The following is an 18600-nucleotide window of genomic DNA, read 5'->3' as shown; positions in this document are numbered from 1 at the left end:
GGATTTATTGTTGATGATGAGAGGAATAAACAGAGAAAAAAATCTTGCTGGTAAATTAAGTTGTTCCCATATTATGGAGGGGGACCAGATTATAATTTCCTCCATTCTTTCCTACCCTTACCGAACCTTGGGGAATAAAGAACAACTGTTTCCAAATTCTCAAAAATCTTTACATACACACTACGTGTTGGGAAAACTGTGTTTGGTGCCTGACTTATTTCTGCCAGGCTTACGTGAGAAACGTTGGAAAAAGAGCGATTCTCTTGGCGTATAAAATAACAAAAAACAGCATCAGAAGATCTTGTTTATTTATTTATTATACAATTTTTTAAACAACAGCTGCCAATTAAACTCAATGTTACAACCTTCACATGATTATATGAGTTGTTTTACCGAGAAATCGATCAGAAGCGACGTGAAAATGGTCAGATCCGCCTCATTCGTCTCTCTGGCTGTAATGATCGCTCCCGACACAGGGGAACCCAATTTAGCACCTACCCGAACTTTCATTTCTACCTTTTGTTTTAACCCCTTTCTCCCAAGAGAATACTTTGGTCGCTCCTCATTTTTCTATTCAAGGAAGGTGCTGAGGCAGGATGGGACAGTCTGTTGTGCTAGAAGTAAAGCAAAGAAAAAATGTCGCACATCACATTCATGCAAACAGACGATATGTATTACGAACTGAAGTAAAGCTGCCACAAGTATAAATTAAGTGCGAGTTCGCTTCCAAAAAGGCGGCTAGCCTGATCGCAGTGCAGCAGAACCAGAACGACACCAATTATCCTAAAAAAGTAGTGCCTAAAGCTGTAACGTACCTTACGATATATAGCTAATACAATTCTGCTGTATTATAGCGACTTTGTGTACTTTTAATTGCATTTATAATGAACAACTAGATGACAGTGGACACGGTCTGGAGACCACTAGCGTTAGCAAGTTACTACATCCATAAGAAATATGAATCTTCCTTTATACTTTTTAACTTACTTGAACATTGTGGAGTATCCTCCATACAAGTTTCTTGAAGCCTCTTGCCACAATTACTGCAAAAATTTGGTGACGGCTCAACCACCTCCTTTCCACAGTTCGGGCAATACATGGCGAAGTGACTGTATTCCCGCTTCCTTAGGTTTTCAATCAAACGAAGCACTCCAGCATAACTTCCGGTTCAAAAGTAAAACGACCTGTCGTCCAATCAGCGACTTCTTAGGTCTCCCACTGGGACCTACCTCTTCCGTTGTGTTTTCCTTAATGTTGTAGTGCTTTCGTTAATGTTGTTGTGTTTTTGTTAATGTTGTTGTGTTTTTTGTTAATGTTGTTGTGTTTTCGTTAATGTTGTTGTGTTTTTGTTAATGTTGTTGTGTTTTGCACCTCAGGGCCACCGTACGAAGCTAAGCTAACTAGCCTCCACTTGTCTCTGTGTTCACATCGTAGAACGACACTGCTGTCTGAGCTGCTAACTGTGCTAACTATGCTAATGATGCTAACTGTGCTAAATGTGCTAACGGAGCAAACTATGCTAACTGTGCTATCGGTGCTAACTGTGCTAACGGTGCTAACTGTGCTATTGGTGCTAACTGTTCTAACTGTGCTAACTGTGCTATCGGTGCTAACGGTGCTACTGGTGCTAACTGTTCTAATGTTCTAAAGTCCAGGATGGTGTGACGTCTACAAGACGCTGGTTTGCTTGGTGAGCGAGACGACTGACAACCTCCTGAGGTTCCTGAAGGAGCTCATCCATCCGTCGCTGCTCCGCCTGTCGGTGGTGTCCACCTGCGTCGGAGTGTCCGTGTCGTTGAAGACCCGCCTCATGCTCATCTGGGCCCGGAACGCCTTGCAGAAGATGAAGTAGATGAGAGGGTCCAAGCAGACGTTGAGGACCGACACCAGGACGGTCAGCTCCTTCAGGTAGAAGAACCAGCCGCTCCAGGAGCAGACCAGCGTCTTCATGAAGGCGTAGGGAAGGCGGATGAGGTGGTACGGGACAAAGCAGATGCAGAAGACCGTGACCAGAACCAGCATGTTCCGCTGGGACTTGGCGAGCTTCTTGGAGTTGCTGGAAATGGACTGATTGTTCTGCGCCTGCGCCAGCCGGCGGGACGTGCTGTAGTAGAACCAGATGAGGCTGATGAGGACGGCCAGGAAGATGGCGGCGGAGCAGGCGTGGATGACCTTGTAGAGCAGGCTGAGCTGGTCGCTGTGCAGGACGTCACAGCTGACCAGACCGGGCAGATTGTCCCGATGGTTGTGGGTGAGGAGGGACAGGATCACGTAGGTGCTGGTCATGGTCAGGAGGAAACCCCACGTCACCATGGAGATGATGTAAGCGGCTCGGGCCTTTTGGATGAAGTGGTTTCCCAGAGGATGGACGATCTTCATGTACCTGCAGGGAAAAGAGCCGTCACAAAGGAAAAGCTGCAGTTTGGGTGAAAAGCAGGCTGACATGCAGGACGTGACGTTTCCCTCAGCAGGCGATTCAACTGATTGCAGTTAAATGTTGTCTCTGTTTAATGCCGGCACAGAACTTCCTGTTACAGAGAAAAACCAGCTGACAGTTTCATCAGAACAGAAAGTCTGGAGACCGACTCGCCTTCATGTGTCAAAGGTTTGGTTTGAGTTAATTATCCTTAACAATCTGGTTTAAACTACATTTTATCTACAGAAAGTATTCAAAGTGGTTTAACATGAAACCAGCAGATGAAGCAGCAAGAAACATTAAAATGAGACAAAGAAAAGAAAAGAGGTAAGAATTACATCAGTGACAAAAAGAACTAAACTAAGAGTAATTTATATAAAACCCCATTTTTAAGGTTCTTTAGTTTGGAGCAAATGAATTACACTTGTGTTGTAATTCCACTAGGGGGCAGCAGAGTACATGCTGTCTGGACTCGTGGAGCTGCGGTACCGACTAGACGCTCCAGGCAGAACCGTCATTATCGCTCACTTTAGGAAACCTTTACAGCAGCTGGAGGAGGATCAGAGCCACAACCTGTTCAGGTGACAGTCGGAGAAGGCAGATATAAAGCGTCAAAGTTTAACCACAACATCACTGAACGTCCAAAACCGAAACCTCATTACCCAGATCTCCAGGTCCAGCCTGCCAGACCAGACAAACACAGCGACTCACAGCTCCAACAATACAACTCAGTCAAACCAGCAGCTGCCAGTAAAATAAAAGACAGAAACGTTTCAGACTCTGAAACTAAAATATTCCCTAAAGGTTCAAGCAGAAAAAGCTTCAAGATGGAGACAGAAAAGAAAGAAAGTGAAATATGAGCTGAATGTGTCCACAGAAACGCCGCAGGGTTCAGAGCTGGACAGATAAAAATGAGCAGAAACAGATTATTATATTCTAACTCCTGGGATTCAGGAACAGCAGATTCACAGCTGGTGCATTGAGTCTGAGCCGACATCACTTCACACTCTGGACACTAAACTCTCAGGTTCATGGATGAAATGTGAACAAGTCGCCTTGCAGGAGCAACTTCATGTTCCTGGACGGTTCAAACACAAGCAGGACTGAGAATGAGAGGAGAAGAAAAACCTCCAGGAAACTAGAACTAAAAACTCCAATTGATCCGATTTATTCAGTTATTAGTTTAATAGTTTTCTATGGAAACCCAGCAGAGCAAGGAGCTGCTGGCCTGCAGTGCTCAGTCCTCCTGGACCCACCGACCGATGCATCCTCTCATGCTCTCTGCTGGGTCTGGTCCAGCAGAACCAGAACCGGGCTCAGAGCATTTCACTGAGCCCGGTTCTGGTTACTACAGACCAAAACCATTTCAGCTGCCCTGAGTTAGCATGAAGCTCTGTCTGTTCGCTCAACCACATCCTGGAACCGTCTGAGCCGTCAGTGAGTGAATCTCATGTTCTCATGATGGGTCCATTTCAGATGATCTCATTCATCTGATCTGCCGAGAAATGAGACTCTGATCACACAGGTTCATGCAAACAGTGCAAATTTAGCACCAGATGCTCTGATTAGCACCAGAAACAGGAAGTGAACAGGTCAAACCGGCCGTCAGGCTCAGACGTGTCCCGACTCTATTTTAATATTTTCTTGTTGTTTACATGGCAGCGAGCTTGTTGCCCCGGCAACAATCAGATATGGAATGAAAACAAGGAAGTGGATCAGATGGAGCTGTGGGTCTGTTAGCTTCACTGCATGATTCAGTCTGTCAGACCAATGCAGACGATGGCCGGGTCCATTTCAACCAGCCGGGTCCATTTCAACCAGCCGGGTCCATTTCAACCAACCGGGTCCATTTCAACCAGCCGGGTCCATTTCAACCAGCCGGGTCCATTTCAACCAACCGGGTCCATTTCAACCAATCGGGTCCATTTCAACCAGCCGGGTCCATTTCAACCAGCCGGGTCCATTTTAACCAACCGGGTCCATTTCAACCAACCGGGTCCATTTCAACCAACCGGGTCTATTTCAACCAACCGGGTCCATTTCAACCAACCGGGTCCATTTCAACCAACCGGGTCCATTTTAACCAACCGGGTCCATTTCAACCAACCGGGTCCATTTTAACCAACCGGGTCCATTTCAACCAGCCGGGTCCATTTCAACCAACCGGGTCCATTTCAACCAACCGGGTCCATTTCAACCAGCCGGGTCCATTTCAACCAACCGGGTCCATTTCAACCAGCCGGGTCCATTTCAACCAACCGGGTCCATTTCAACCAGCCGGGTCCATTTTAACCAACCGGGTCCATTTTAACCAACCGGGTCCATTTTAACCAACCGGGTCCATTTCAACCAGCCGGGTCCATTTTAACCAATCGGGTCCATTTTAACCAATTGGGTCCATTTCAACCAACCGGGTCCATTTCAACCAGCCGGGTCCATTTCAACCAACCGGGTCCATTTCAACCAACCGGGTCCATTTCAACCAATCGGGTCCATTTGAACCAATCGGGTCCATTTCAACCAACCGGGTCCATTTCAACCAATCGGGTCCATTTTAACCAACCGGGTCCATTTTAACCAATCAGGTCCATTTCAACCAGCCGGGTCCATTTTAACCAATTGGGTCCATTTCAACCAACCGGGTCCATTTCAACCAGCCGGGTCCATTTCAACCAACCGGGTCCATTTCAACCAACCGGGTCCATTTCAACCAATCGGGTCCATTTTAACCAACCGGGTCCATTTTAACCAACCGGGTCCATTTGAACCAATCGGGTCCATTTGAACCAATCGGGTCCATTTTAACCAACAGGGTCCATTTTAACCAGAGGAACAACCTGCCCACATTTTCCTGGGATCCAGATGTTTAAGTCACAGAACCGTTCCAGGTTCTGTCTGCAAAGCGTCTTCATCAGCGGCTCATTGGAGCGTCAGCGTGACGGGATCCACTCTGTGTCACTTCAGGACCAAGCTCCGCCCCTTTTTCCATCTAAAGCTTCATAGAAAATATAAAACTTTTCACTGTACGATTATGTAAGCAGCAATTAACTTTACATCTTAACATTAAAAAATACTAAAACACATTTTCTGCCTGACGTTGATTCAACAGGCCGAAACGTTGAGATCATGAAATGTTATAATCCAGACCATAGTAATCAATACTGCAGTTATTGATCATCTACAGTCGCTCTAATGTAACTTGATTTAAAGGATCTCAGTGTTTCAACAGTTTTGCAGTTTTCTGGATGTTTGTTCCAGATTAGTAGAGTTAATTTATTGCTAAGTTATCAGTTAGATCAAACGTCATGTCATCCATTATCAGCTGAATCCTCCGTCTGTCAGACAGAAGAGGCAGGGAGCTTTTCAGGTTTGGCAGCATCCTCCACTGATGCTTTTCCTTTCTGTAGGCTGGCTGCTGGCCACTGCGCCGACAGCAGACGAGTGTTTCTGGTGTGAACTCAACCAACTGGGAGCTTCCACAGCTGCTTTTCGTCCCAAACCGCTGGCCTTAAAGGGACGGATCGAATTAGAGAAACTACATCTGCTAAGATGTAAATTCCATCATTTCCTTCGGTCCACGAATGAAGAACCTCAAACCACCATGTCATCCATGGATGATGCAGAGGCAGCAACAAGGCGTGATGAGGACGGCGACCATCAACAATCTGTTCTAGTCAAAGTTTCCTTTGGGTTGATGGAGGACTTCATGCATTTATTCTTTATTCTCTTTATTGTGAGAATAAAAGGCTCTTTCATTTGCAGCTCAGAGTTTGGTGTCAGCATTTCTGCTCAGAGTCAAATATCAGACACTTGATGCACAAACTCCTTTATTTAGATGCAGCTGAGAGAAGCGTCTCTAAATGACAGGAAGTGGTTCGCCGCCGCTGAGACGTTTCCCTCAGCCGGCAGTGAAACCGGCAGCGACGGGTCGGGCGAACGCAGCCCGTGTTCCGGTTCTGGTTCTGGTTCCGGTTCTGGTTCCGGTTCCGGTTGCTGCTCTTTGCTTATCGGACCAGAGACCCGATGAATTCAGGCTCTCTGCTCTAATTCAGATTCACATACAGAAACTTTCCCACCAACACGGCTGGTTCGTGTCGCCGATGGCAACTGAACCAGATGCTTCCTGAAAGGTCAGAGGTCAGAGGTCAGATGGTCTGGAAGCAAAATTCACTCTGACTGGTTTATATCTCACTGTATAGAATTTATTTTTGTTTTGGTTGTTAATAATAAGATATTGTTCCTCATCATCCTAGATTTTATTATTGTTTTTGTTTATTATTGTATAATTTGAACTTTTATGGATTTTATCAACTCATTTGAGTTTTCTTGTCAGGTTCTGTGTTTTTCTGTGTTTTATTCTGTTTCTGTGTCCTGAGTTCTCCTCGTTGTCCTGTCTTCCCCTTGATTGTTCCCAGGTGTGTCTTATTCCCCTGATTACCCTCAGTGTATTTAGTCCCTCCTGTGTCCTCTGTTCCTCGTCGGGTTCTTGTCAGTTTGTCGTTGTCGTACTTTTGCCTTTGTCTGCCGTTGTGTGTTTAGCCGCCTGTATGACCAGTTGCTACCGGCGTTGAGCCCTGGCTTCCGCTCAGCCGTGCTGCCTGGCCGCGGACTCTGTTGACGTGTTTTTGTGGATTATTTTCATTAAATTACTCACCATTCACCTACCTGGGTCTCCAGCGTCTGCCTCACCATCTCTACTTCACCACTACATGACATTTCTACTGATTCATACATCCAGTGTTTCCTTTCTAATCTTTATCTTCACATCATGTTATGACGATATTCCCTCAACTAAATCAAACTTGTTGCTTTGATTATTTCATGTTGGAGAAATCCTTTCATCTCCATGGCAACCATTCTGCTGCAAAATGCCTGGGAGGACTTAGCCCCGCCCCCCGCCACAGCTCCTCCTCTGAGCTGATAAACGCAACATTTTCATGACAGCAGCAGGTAACACATTAATGCAGCTAATTTAAGCCAAGACTCTGCAGGGATTCCAGCTTCCTGCTGCTTTTCCCTGGAGATTTTCTTCCACTTAAAATAAAAATAAATATGGTAAAACATGTTGCGTCATTATGGGCTTCAAACTGCTGAGTAAAAGTTCCAGATTCTGCAGCAAGATGGAAACTAACAGAGTGAAGTTCTGAAAGGAAAAGCAGAAGAAAATGATCAAAAGGTGTTTCAGTGGAAAACCCCGAGGAACTTCAGCTTATCAGCCGTTCAGACGGATCTATTTTAAATCTATTTCTGCATTTCTAGAAATAGAAATAACTTAGGCAGATAAAATGCAGATTAATGAATGTTTGTGTTGCTTTGAGTTGGAATGACCTGAAACCATCTGGATGCTTTCAGTGGGTTGATAGCTCAGGCCTACCTGTTGGCAGCGATGTAGCCCATGAACAGGATGCTGGCGTACATGTTGAGGTAAAAGGCCGAGGCGCCGAAGTTGCAGTAGACCTGTCGGATGAGGGTGGAGTTGGTGGAGAAGTTCATGATGCGCAGCGGGAGGCAGAGGCTGATGAGGAAGTCGGACGCCGCCAGGTTCTTCAGGAAGACGGTGACGCTGCTGGACTGGCGCTGCGACACGCAGAAATAAACCCGCAGCGTGAATCCGTTCAGGAACAAACCCACCTGAGGACGACAGGAACCGGGTCACACTGCAGCGACGACGACCAACCATGAAGCTCCAACCAAACACTCACCAGAAAAACCAGGCTGTAGATCACCATGAAGAAGGTGTTGGCCGATTGGTGAACTGGTTCACATTCGGTGGAGTTGCTGCTGTTCATCGTCTCTGGTTCTGGTTCTGGTTCGGGTTCGGGAGTTTGGACCGATTCCTTCACAGTGACTCACCAAACGAAGCCTGAGCTGGATTTATCAGAACCAGAGGACAGAGCAGGATGAGGTGCAAACGGTCACCAGTTATCTCTGTGAACTGAAAGAACAACTGGACACAAACTGGACCTTCCTGCTTTCTAAGTGTTTTCAGTTTTTAGTTGTTCTTAAATGAGCTGCAGTGCAGATCGAAGAGATGCTCACATTATTCTGGCTTCCTTGGTTTCATGTCGCTGATGTAGCTAAACAGTTTTATCCTTCGCTTTTAGTTGAGTATGGTTTAGTTTAGATTTATGTTGGTTTAGTTTAGATTTATTGTTGGTTTAGTTTAGATTTATGTTGGTTTAGTTTAGATTTATGTTGGTTTAGTTTAGATTTATTGTTGGTTTAGTTTAGATTTATCGTTGGTTTAGTTTAGATTTATTGTTGGTTTAGTTCAGATTTATCGTTGGTTTAGTTTAGATTTATCGTTGGTTTAGTTTAGATTTATTGTTGGTTTAGTTTAGATTTATGTTGGTTTAGTTCAGATTTATTGTTGGTTTAGTTTAGATTTATGTTGGTTTAGTTTAGATTTATTGTTGGTTTAGTTCAGATTTATTGTTGGTTTAGTTTAGATTTATTGTTGGTTTAGTTTAGATTTATTGTTGGTTTAGTTTAGATTTATGTTGGTTTAGTTCAGATTTATTGTTGGTTTAGTTCAGATTTATCGTTGGTTTAGTTTAGATTTATGTTGGTTTAGTTTAGATTTATTGTTGGTTTAGTTTAGATTTATCGTTGGTTTAGTTTAGATTTATTGTTGGTTTAGTTCAGATTTATTGTTGGTTTAGTTTAGATTTATGTTGGTTTAGTTTAGATTTATTGTTGGTTTAGTTCAGATTTATTGTTGGTTTAGTTTAGATTTATTGTTGGTTTAGTTTAGATTTATTGTTGGTTTAGTTCAGATTTATTGTTGGTTTAGTTTAGATTTATCATTGGTTTAGTTCAGATTTATCGTTGTTTTAGTTCAGATTTATCGTTGTTTTAGTTTAGATTTATCGTTGGTTTAGTTTAGATTTATGTTGGTTTAGTTTAGATTTATTGTTGGTTTAGTTCAGATTTATTGTTGGTTTAGTTTAGATTTATTGTTGGTTTAGTTTAGATTTATTGTTGGTTTAGTTTAGATTTATTGTTGGTTTAGTTCAGATTTATGTTGGTTTAGTTCAGATTTATCGTTGGTTTAGTTCAGATTTATGTTGGTTTAGTTCAGATTTATGTTGGTTTAGTTTAGATTTATTGTTGGTTTAGTTTAGATTTATCGTTGGTTTAGTTTAGATTTATTGTTGGTTTAGTTTAGATTTATCGTTGGTTTAGTTTAGATTTATTGTTGGTTTAGTTCAGATTTATTGTTGGTTTAGTTCAGATTTATTGTTGGTTTAGTTTAGATTTATGTTGGTTTAGTTTAGATTTATTGTTGGTTTAGTTCAGATTTATGTTGGTTTAGTTTAGATTTATGTTGGTTTAGTTCAGATTTATTGTTGGTTTAGTTTAGATTTATTGTTGGTTTAGTTCAGATTTATTGTTGGTTTAGTTTAGATTTATTGTTGGTTTAGTTCAGATTTATCGTTGGTTTAGTTTAGATTTATCGTTGGTTTAGTTTAGATTTATCGTTGGTTTAGTTTAGATTTATGTTGGTTTAGTTTAGATTTATTGTTGGTTTAGTTCAGATTTATGTTGGTTTAGTTTAGATTTATGTTGGTTTAGTTTAGATTTATTGTTGGTTTAGTTTAGATTTATTGTTGGTTTAGTTCAGATTTATTGTTGGTTTAGTTTAGATTTATTGTTGGTTTAGTTTATATTTATTGTTGGTTTAGTTTAGATTTATGTTGGTTTAGTTCAGATTTATTGTTGGTTTAGTTCAGATTTATGTTGGTTTAGTTTAGATTTATTGTTAGTTTAGTTCAGATTTATTGTTGGTTTAGTTCAGATTTATGTTGGTTTAGTTTAGATTTATTGTTAGTTTAGTTCAGATTTATTGTTGGTTTAGTTCAGATTTATTGTTGGTTTAGTTTAGATTTATCGTTGGTTTAGTTCAGATTTATTGTTGGTTTAGTTTAGATTTATTGTTGGTTTAGTTCAGATTTATGTTGGTTTAGTTTAGATTTATTGTTGGTTTAGTTTAGATTTATGTTGGTTTAGTTTAGATTTATCGTTGGTTTAGTTTAGATTTATGTTGGTTTAGTTTAGATTTATTGTTGGTTTAGTTTAGATTTATTGTTGGTTTAGTTTAGATTTATGTTGGTTTAGTTTAGATTTATGTTGGTTTAGTTTAGATTTATGTTGGTTTAGTTTAGATTTATGTTGGTTTAGTTCAGATTTATGTTGGTTTAGTTTAGATTTATGTTGGTTTAGTTTAGATTTATGTTGGTTTAGTTTAGATTTATGTTGGTTTAGTTCAGATTTATGTTGGTTTAGTTTAGATTTATGTTGGTTTAGTTCAGATTTATGTTGGTTTAGTTCAGATTTATTGTTGGTTTAGTTTAGATTTATTGTTGGTTTAGTTCAGATTTATGTTGGTTTAGTTTAGATTTATGTTGGTTTAGTTCAGATTTATGTTGGTTTAGTTCAGATTTATTGTTGGTTTAGTTTAGATTTATGTTGGTTTAGTTTAGATTTATTGTTGGTTTAGTTCAGATTTATTGTTGGTTTAGTTTAGATTTATGTTGGTTTAGTTTAGATTTATTGTTGGTTTAGTTCAGATTTATGTTGGTTTAGTTTAGATTTATTGTTGGTTTAGTTTAGATTTATCGTTGGTTTAGTTCAGATTTATCGTTGGTTTAGTTCAGATTTATGTTGGTTTAGTTTAGATTTATTGTTGGTTTAGTTCAGATTTATGTTGGTTTAGTTTAGATTTATTGTTGGTTTAGTTCAGATTTATGTTGGTTTAGTTCAGATTTATTGTTGGTTTAGTTTAGATTTATTGTTGGTTTAGTTTAGATTTATGTTGGTTTAGTTTAGATTTATTGTTGGTTTAGTTCAGATTTATTGTTGGTTTAGTTCAGATTTATTGTTGGTTTAGTTTAGATTTATTGTTGGTTTAGTTCAGATTTATGTTGGTTTAGTTCAGATTTATCGTTGGTTTAGTTCAGATTTATCGTTGGTTTAGTTTAGATTTATGTTGGTTTAGTTCAGATTTATCGTTGGTTTAGTTCAGATTTATGTTGGTTTAGTTCAGATTTATGTTGGTTTAGTTCAGATTTATCGTTGGTTTAGTTTAGATTTATCGTTGGTTTAGTTTAGATTTATGTTGGTTTAGTTTAGATTTATCGTTGGTTTAGTTTAGATTTATCGTTGGTTTAGTTTAGATTTATCGTTGGTTTAGTTCAGATTTATGTTGGTTTAGTTCAGATTTATGTTGGTTTAGTTTAGATTTATTGTTGGTTTAGTTCAGATTTATGTTGGTTTAGTTTAGATTTATTGTTGGTTTAGTTTAGATTTATCGTTGGTTTAGTTTAGATTTATGTTGGTTTAGTTTAGATTTATCGTTGGTTTAGTTCAGATTTATGTTGGTTTAGTTCAGATTTATTGTTGGTTTAGTTTAGATTTATGTTGGTTTAGTTTAGATTTATTGTTGGTTTAGTTTAGATTTATCGTTGGTTTAGTTTAGATTTATTGTTGGTTTAGTTTAGATTTATGTTGGTTTAGTTTAGATTTATTGTTGGTTTAGTTTAGATTTATTGTTGGTTTAGTTTAGATTTATGTTGGTTTAGTTTAGATTTATCGTTGGTTTAGTTTAGATTTATTGTTGGTTTAGTTCAGATTTATCGTTGGTTTAGTTCAGATTTATTGTGGGTTTAGTTCAGATTTATTGTGGGTTTAGTTCAAATTTATGTTGGTTTAGTTCAGATTTATTGTTAGTTTAGTTCAGATTTATTGTTGGTTTAGTTCAGATTTATTGTTGGTTTAGTTTAGATTTATTGTTGGTTTAGTTTAGATTTATCGTTGGTTTAGTTTAGATTTATGTTGGTTTAGTTTAGATTTATTGTTGGTTTAGTTCAGATTTATGTTGGTTTAGTTTAGATTTATTGTTGGTTTAGTTCAGATTTATTGTTGGTTTAGTTCAGATTTATCGTTGGTTTAGTTTAGATTTATGTTGGTTTAGTTTAGATTTATTGTTGGTTTAGTTTAGATTTATGTTGGTTTAGTTTAGATTTATCGTTGGTTTAGTTCAGATTTATGTTGGTTTAGTTCAGATTTATTGTTGGTTTAGTTTAGATTTATTGTTGGTTTAGTTTAGATTTATCGTTGGTTTAGTTTAGATTTATGTTGGTTTAGTTTAGATTTATTGTTGGTTTAGTTCAGATTTATGTTGGTTTAGTTTAGATTTATTGTTGGTTTAGTTCAGATTTATTGTTGGTTTAGTTCAGATTTATGTTGGTTTAGTTCAGATTTATCGTTGGTTTAGTTCAGATTTATGTTGGTTTAGTTTAGATTTATTGTTGGTTTAGTTCAGATTTATGTTGGTTTAGTTCAGATTTATGTTGGTTTAGTTTAGATTTATTGTTGGTTTAGTTCAGATTTATCGTTGGTTTAGTTCAGATTTATGTTGGTTTAGTTCAGATTTATGTTGGTTTAGTTCAGATTTATCGTTGGTTTAGTTCAGATTTATGTTGGTTTAGTTTAGATTTATCGTTGGTTTAGTTGAGATTTATCGTTGGTTTAGTTCAGATTTATGTTGGTTTAGTTCAGATTTATCGTTGGTTTAGTTCAGATTTATGTTGGTTTAGTTCAGATTTATTGTTGGTTTAGTTCAGATTTATGTTGGTTTAGTTTAGATTTATTGTTGGTTTAGTTCAGATTTATGTTGGTTTAGTTTAGATTTATTGTTGGTTTAGTTCAGATTTATGTTGGTTTAGTTTAGATTTATGTTGGTTTAGTTTAGATTTATGTTGGTTTAGTTTAGATTTATCGTTGGTTTAGTTTAGATTTATTGTTGGTTTAGTTCAGATTTATGTTGGTTTAGTTCAGATTTATTGTTGGTTTAGTTTAGATTTATGTTGGTTTAGTTTAGATTTATTGTTGGTTTAGTTTAGATTTATCGTTGGTTTAGTTTAGATTTATCGTTGGTTTAGTTTAGATTTATTGTTGGTTTAGTTTAGATTTATGTTGGTTTAGTTTAGATTTATGTTGGTTTAGTTTAGATTTATCATTGGTTTAGTTCAGATTTATCGTTGTTTTAGTTCAGATTTATCGTTGTTTTAGTTTAGATTTATGTTGGTTTAGTTTAGATTTATTGTTGGTTTAGTTTAGATTTATGTTGGTTTAGTTTAGATTTATTGTTGGTTTAGTTTAGATTTATTGTTGGTTTAGTTTAGATTTATCGTTGGTTTAGTTTAGATTTATGTTGGTTTAGTTTAGATTTATTGTTGGTTTAGTTTAGATTTATTGTTGGTTTAGTTCAGATTTATTGTTGGTTTAGTTTAGATTTATGTTGGTTTAGTTTAGATTTATCGTTGGTTTAGTTTAGATTTATCGTTGGTTTAGTTTAGATTTATGTTGGTTTAGTTTAGATTTATGTTGGTTTAGTTCAGATTTATTGTTGGTTTAGTTCAGATTTATGTTGGTTTAGTTTAGATTTATTGTTGGTTTAGTTCAGATTTATGTTGGTTTAGTTCAGATTTATCGTTGGTTTAGTTTAGATTTATGTTGGTTTAGTTTAGATTTATGTTGGTTTAGTTCAGATTTATGTTGGTTTAGTTCAGATTTATTGTTGGTTTAGTTCAGATTTATTGTTGGTTTAGTTCAGATTTATTGTTGGTTTAGTTCAGATTTATGTTGGTTTAGTTCAGATTTATGTTGGTTTAGTTCAGATTTATGTTGGTTTAGTTTAGATTTATTGTTGGTTTAGTTCAGATTTATGTTGGTTTAGTTTAGATTTATTGTTGGTTTAGTTCAGATTTATTGTTGGTTTAGTTTAGATTTATGTTGGTTTAGTTCAGATTTATCGTTGGTTTAGTTCAGATTTATCGTTGGTTTAGTTCAGATTTATCGTTGGTTTAGTTTAGATTTATGTTGGTTTAGTTTAGATTTATTGTTGGTTTAGTTCAGATTTATGTTGGTTTAGTTTAGATTTATGTTGGTTTAGTTTAGATTTATTGTTGGTTTAGTTTAGATTTATTGTTGGTTTAGTTTAGATTTATGTTGGTTTAGTTCAGATTTATTGTTGGTTTAGTTCAGATTTATGTTGGTTTAGTTCAGATTTATCGTTGGTTTAGTTCAGATTTATCGTTGGTTTAGTTTAGATTTATGTTGGTTTAGTTCAGATTTATTGTTGGTTTAGTTTAGATTTATGTTGGTTTAGTTCAGATTTATTGTTGGTTTAGTTCAGATTTATTGTTGGTTTAGTTTAGATTTATTGTTGGTTTAGTTTAGATTTATTGTTGGTTTAGTTTAGATTTATTGTTGGTTTAGTTTAGATTTATGTTGGTTTAGTTCAGATTTATTGTTGGTTTAGTTCAGATTTATGTTGGTTTAGTTTAGATTTATTGTTGGTTTAGTTTAGATTTATGTTGGTTTAGTTTAGATTTATGTTGGTTTAGTTTAGATTTATGTTGGTTTAGTTTAGATTTATTGTTGGTTTAGTTCAGCTAAGCTCGTGTTCATGTCGGCGTGTGCAAATTTATTTCAGCTTAAATGTTCACATACTAGCTAACCTTGACTCATTGTTAGCTAATGTTAGCTTGTCTTTGCTATGTTTGGCTTCAGTTGGATGTTTTATGTTTATCTTATTTCATCTTAGCTTTTTCTGATTTATCTTAGATTGCCTTTGCTTTAGTTAAAGTAAATTAAAATGAATTTAATTCTTTGCTCTACAGAATTAATCCTCATCTCTCACCGAGCTTTACTTGATAAAAGCTTTAGCTCATGTTTTATCAGTCACAGCCTGCTGTACCATCACTTAGCTTAGCATATTTACCATGACTTAAATTAATGATGTTTAGCCTGTTATTAAACAGTTAAATCAAAGTCTTATTTTCTAAGACTTCAGATATTTTAATTTAATTGTTTTTAGCTTTTTAAAGCCTAGCTTGGTGTATTACAACTTAGGTTAACATATCTAAGTTAAATTGACTTAAATTAATGACTATTAGCCTCCCTTGGCTCAGTTTAACTGAACTCAGATTATATTTGTTAATTTAGGTCATATTTGCTCATAATTTAGCATAATAAAGTTCAATATTTTATGTCAGATTTTCTTTATTGTTGGTTGAATGTCTGAAATAATCTGTTAAGTTAACCAGCTTTACTGTATTGATGAACATCATGTCTAATCAAATATGTAAGGAATCTATTCCAGTATTTACAGTAATTGCTCTCATCAGAGGTTTTATCTTTGCATCAGTCGGTTCATGTGTGAAATAGGTCATCATATTTAATAAGAACTGAAACGTTCTGGGTTCAGAACCCGTCTCAGGTCGGTTCTGAAGCAGCTTATCGAAACATCAAACATCTGCAGAAAGCCACAAAGAAAAGGCAACGATAACAGTCATGAGAAAACGCTGCTCACATGCTGGGGCAGATTTCTGCTCACTTTATTAAAATGTTGAAGGAAATTTCTGCTTATGTGTCAGAAATGCATAAAAAAAACTCAACTGAGAGCAACAAGCTGTTTGTTCACAAATACAAATTACTAAACTGTAATTATAACTGATTGCTTTTAGGTTGGTCAGTTAATCTACTTTAATCTCCCAGATTAAATCCAACAGAAGCTGTTAGAGGTTCTGATGTTTTAGCAGTGAGGGGCCCGTGGGTCAGGTTCTGCCCCGGGCCTCATGCAGCCTTGGACCGGCCCTGCAGCTTCATCAGCGCGAGGAGCAGCTTTCATAGGAAAGACATTAAACCCTGCTTTCAAAATGAAATTGTGTGCTCTTGGTTTATGGCTGAAAAAAACCTTCATATTCATTTAGTCAAACCAGAAGAGCAACTGAAGCCGTGAAATGTTATTTGAACGTCTGAGGAATAATCCAGATTATTTCTGCTAATCTGTGTAACATCACAAATTGCTCCCCCTCCTCCCCTTCTCTGATATATTACCTAGTTAATGGATTATTGGATTAGATGTGATCAGTTAATGACTGCAGCAGATTAAATCTGTGCAGCAGCAGAAACTAAGAGTCTCAATGTTTATTGTCGGCTTTTGATTTGGTGGATTTACAGATTAATGCTGCTTCCTGTTTTCACATGATATCAAGAAGTAAACAGCAATGTTAGCGTGATGAACTAATCCCTTCACAAATGGCCTTGCTTCCCATTAGACCGTTTTTTACTGCGGAGGATCGACTCACAGCCCAGGGCGTCATTCCATGGAGGGGCGGCTTGTGTTCTCACACAAAAACATTATTTTTTTTCTCACGTTTTTGGACGCTCGTCCAATGAGAAGCTGGCAACAGATGAACGTGTGAACGCTCATGATACTGAAGTTGGTGTCTGACTGACTGGCCCCCATTCAGTCCCACATTTAAAGGGCAAGCACAGCGTCGCACTAACAGCATGCTAACAGCATGCTAACAGCTGCTGATTGTCTCTAAAACAGCGGAGAAACAAACTGATCATTAACTGATCACATCAGTTAATGATCACAGCAACAAAACAAAATAAAGTTCAGAGAAATGAGGAGCAGCTCATTTATTGACATGAAAAAAGTCTTTGATGCTGTTGACCGCAGGATTTTATTAGTCAAATTGAGTCATTTTTATGTCCCAGAGGAGGAAAAAATACCATGTAAAAAACTAACTAACTAACTAACTAACTAACTAACTAACTAACTAACTAACTAACTAACTAACTAACTAACTAACTAACTAACTAACTAACTAACATGGAGTCAGGCTGCTGACTCTGCAAAACGCCGTTTTGGGTTCAAACGTTTCGTTCCTTTTCCTGTCATGTTTTTCCAGCTGGTTTATTTTTAAACTCTTTTGCTGAAACGCCTTTTATAAAAAATATAAATGTTTGATCATCATATTGATGCAAAATGTGGGAGGATTTCTGGTTTTGTGGACATTTAGGAGGATCTGGTTGTTTTATTGGTTCAGAATCTGAACCAATTGAAATCAGCAGAAATCTGGAATATTTCAACTGAATTGATTATGTTTAATATTTAATGCTGATCAGACCTGATGAGTCTGGACTGAACTGGAACCTTCAAAACATCCAAACTTTTTTCTCACTGACTTTTAATCAGGCTGAAGTTTTCCTGCTTCACGTCTGAAAGCATTAAATTATTTCTGCCATAAATTATTAAATTATGGCAGAAAAATGAGACGGACGTTTTTTATTTTAGAGAATTTGATTTAATTTTTTTTAATAGACAGATTTAAATCCTGGATTAACTGTGACCCAAACGAACCCAAACAGGAAGAGTGAAATCAGACCGAACCATTCAGTGGTTCGGTTCTGTGAATGCGGCGGACCGGACGGTCCAGGAATCAGAACCAAACCCAAAACAGATCAGCTTTAAAACGTGCAGAGAAATGGAAAAAAACGAGTCCAAAAAGCAGAACCGAACCTCGTGATCCAGTTAGAAAGCTGCTCTCACTTCTCCATCAGCCGCTTTGAAGGTCGAACCATCAAAGTATCGATCCATAAACTCCGAACCTCCGATATTCTGTCCTCTGGCGGCTGTTCGTCCCTGTGGGGCAGAACGCTGCGGTTTTCACCTGCAGGTCAGAGAAACTCCAAGCAGCTGATCTACAGACAATCTCAACTTTTCTCTTGCAGAAACCGCGGAACCGCATCAGACACAAAACCCGAACCGAAGGAAGCAGCTGCTGCCCAGCTGCCAGGTGAGAAACCGCCGCAGCTTTTCAGCGCAAAACGTTTGGATCAGTTTCCTCTGGAAACATGAAGGATCTGAAGCGCATCGCCTGATGACCTCTGACCTTCCGCAGAGTCAAAGCTGGAAATGATCAGAATTACCTGCTGGACTCACCTGTGTGCGTCTGTCAGCCTCCAGATTACTGCTCTGACTTCCTCCCTCTGTGAGCTGCGCGCTGCTGCTGCAGCTGCTGCAGCTGCTGGGGGAGGAGGAAGAGAAAAACGGAAACCTGCTGCACTGCTGCTCATTTGCAAAACAAAAAACTCAGTTTTCCTGGTCAGCTGCTTTCCATAGAAAACCTGTTTACAGCAGGAAGAAGCAACAGGCTTCATCCTGCTGCAGCAGCTGCTGCAGCGAAACGAGCGGAGCTGCTGCAGCTGGTTCTCTGGTTTCCTTCAGCAGACAAACTGCTTCACCTGAAGGTCTGCAAACGACCCAGTGGGTCAAACATAAAGACTCCTTCATGTTGACGATGCAAACTCCTCAAATAAAGTTT

General features: G+C 37.9%; 1 protein-coding gene across 5 annotated transcripts; it reads right to left on the bottom strand.

The window, feature by feature from the left end:
• Positions 1–299: 299 nt before the first annotated feature.
• On the bottom strand, positions 300–18271 carry LOC129358913 (P2Y purinoceptor 14-like). 5 transcript variants are annotated; one of them, XR_008605850.1, is made up of 5 exons: positions 17796–18210; positions 8119–8284; positions 7791–8047; positions 988–2383; positions 300–614 (listed from the first exon to the last, which is right to left on the bottom strand). XR_008605850.1 is itself a non-coding variant. In XM_055028159.1 (5 exons), the coding sequence occupies exons 3-5, from the start codon at positions 8203–8205 to the stop codon at positions 1669–1671; spliced, it is 1059 nt and encodes a 352-aa protein (XP_054884134.1). In that variant the 5' UTR covers positions 8206–8284; positions 17796–17946; positions 18219–18271; the 3' UTR covers positions 300–1668. The 5 variants fall into 5 exon arrangements, 4 of the variants coding, with proteins under 4 accessions (XP_054884134.1, XP_054884135.1, XP_054884137.1 ...); XM_055028159.1 differs by adding an exon at positions 18219–18271 and having other exon boundaries at positions 300–2383; positions 17796–17946; XM_055028160.1 differs by adding an exon at positions 18219–18263 and having other exon boundaries at positions 300–2383; positions 17796–17918.
• Between the last annotated feature and the right edge of the window lie 329 nt (positions 18272–18600).

Source organism: Poeciliopsis prolifica, unplaced genomic scaffold, assembly GCF_027474105.1.
Source record: "Poeciliopsis prolifica strain line A6 unplaced genomic scaffold, Auburn_PproV2 SCAFFOLD004, whole genome shotgun sequence".
Lineage (NCBI taxonomy): Eukaryota > Metazoa > Chordata > Actinopteri > Cyprinodontiformes > Poeciliidae > Poeciliopsis > Poeciliopsis prolifica.
Note: the sequence above shows the minus strand (reverse complement) of the source record. Positions and strands in the feature narration are given on the sequence as shown.

Excerpts from the sequence above, each read along its gene's own strand:
- LOC129358913 (XM_055028159.1), bottom strand. The coding sequence starts at position 8,205 with ATGAACAGCAGCAACTCCACCGAATGTGAACCAGTTCACCAATCGGCC. Across the intron at positions 8,048-8,118 it reads TCTACAGCCTGGTTTTTCTG|GTGGGTTTGTTCCTGAACGG; the intron begins GTGAGTGTTTGG and ends TGTCGTCCTCAG. Across the intron at positions 2,384-7,790 it reads GGCTACATCGCTGCCAACAG|GTACATGAAGATCGTCCATC; the intron begins GTAGGCCTGAGC and ends TTTTCCCTGCAG.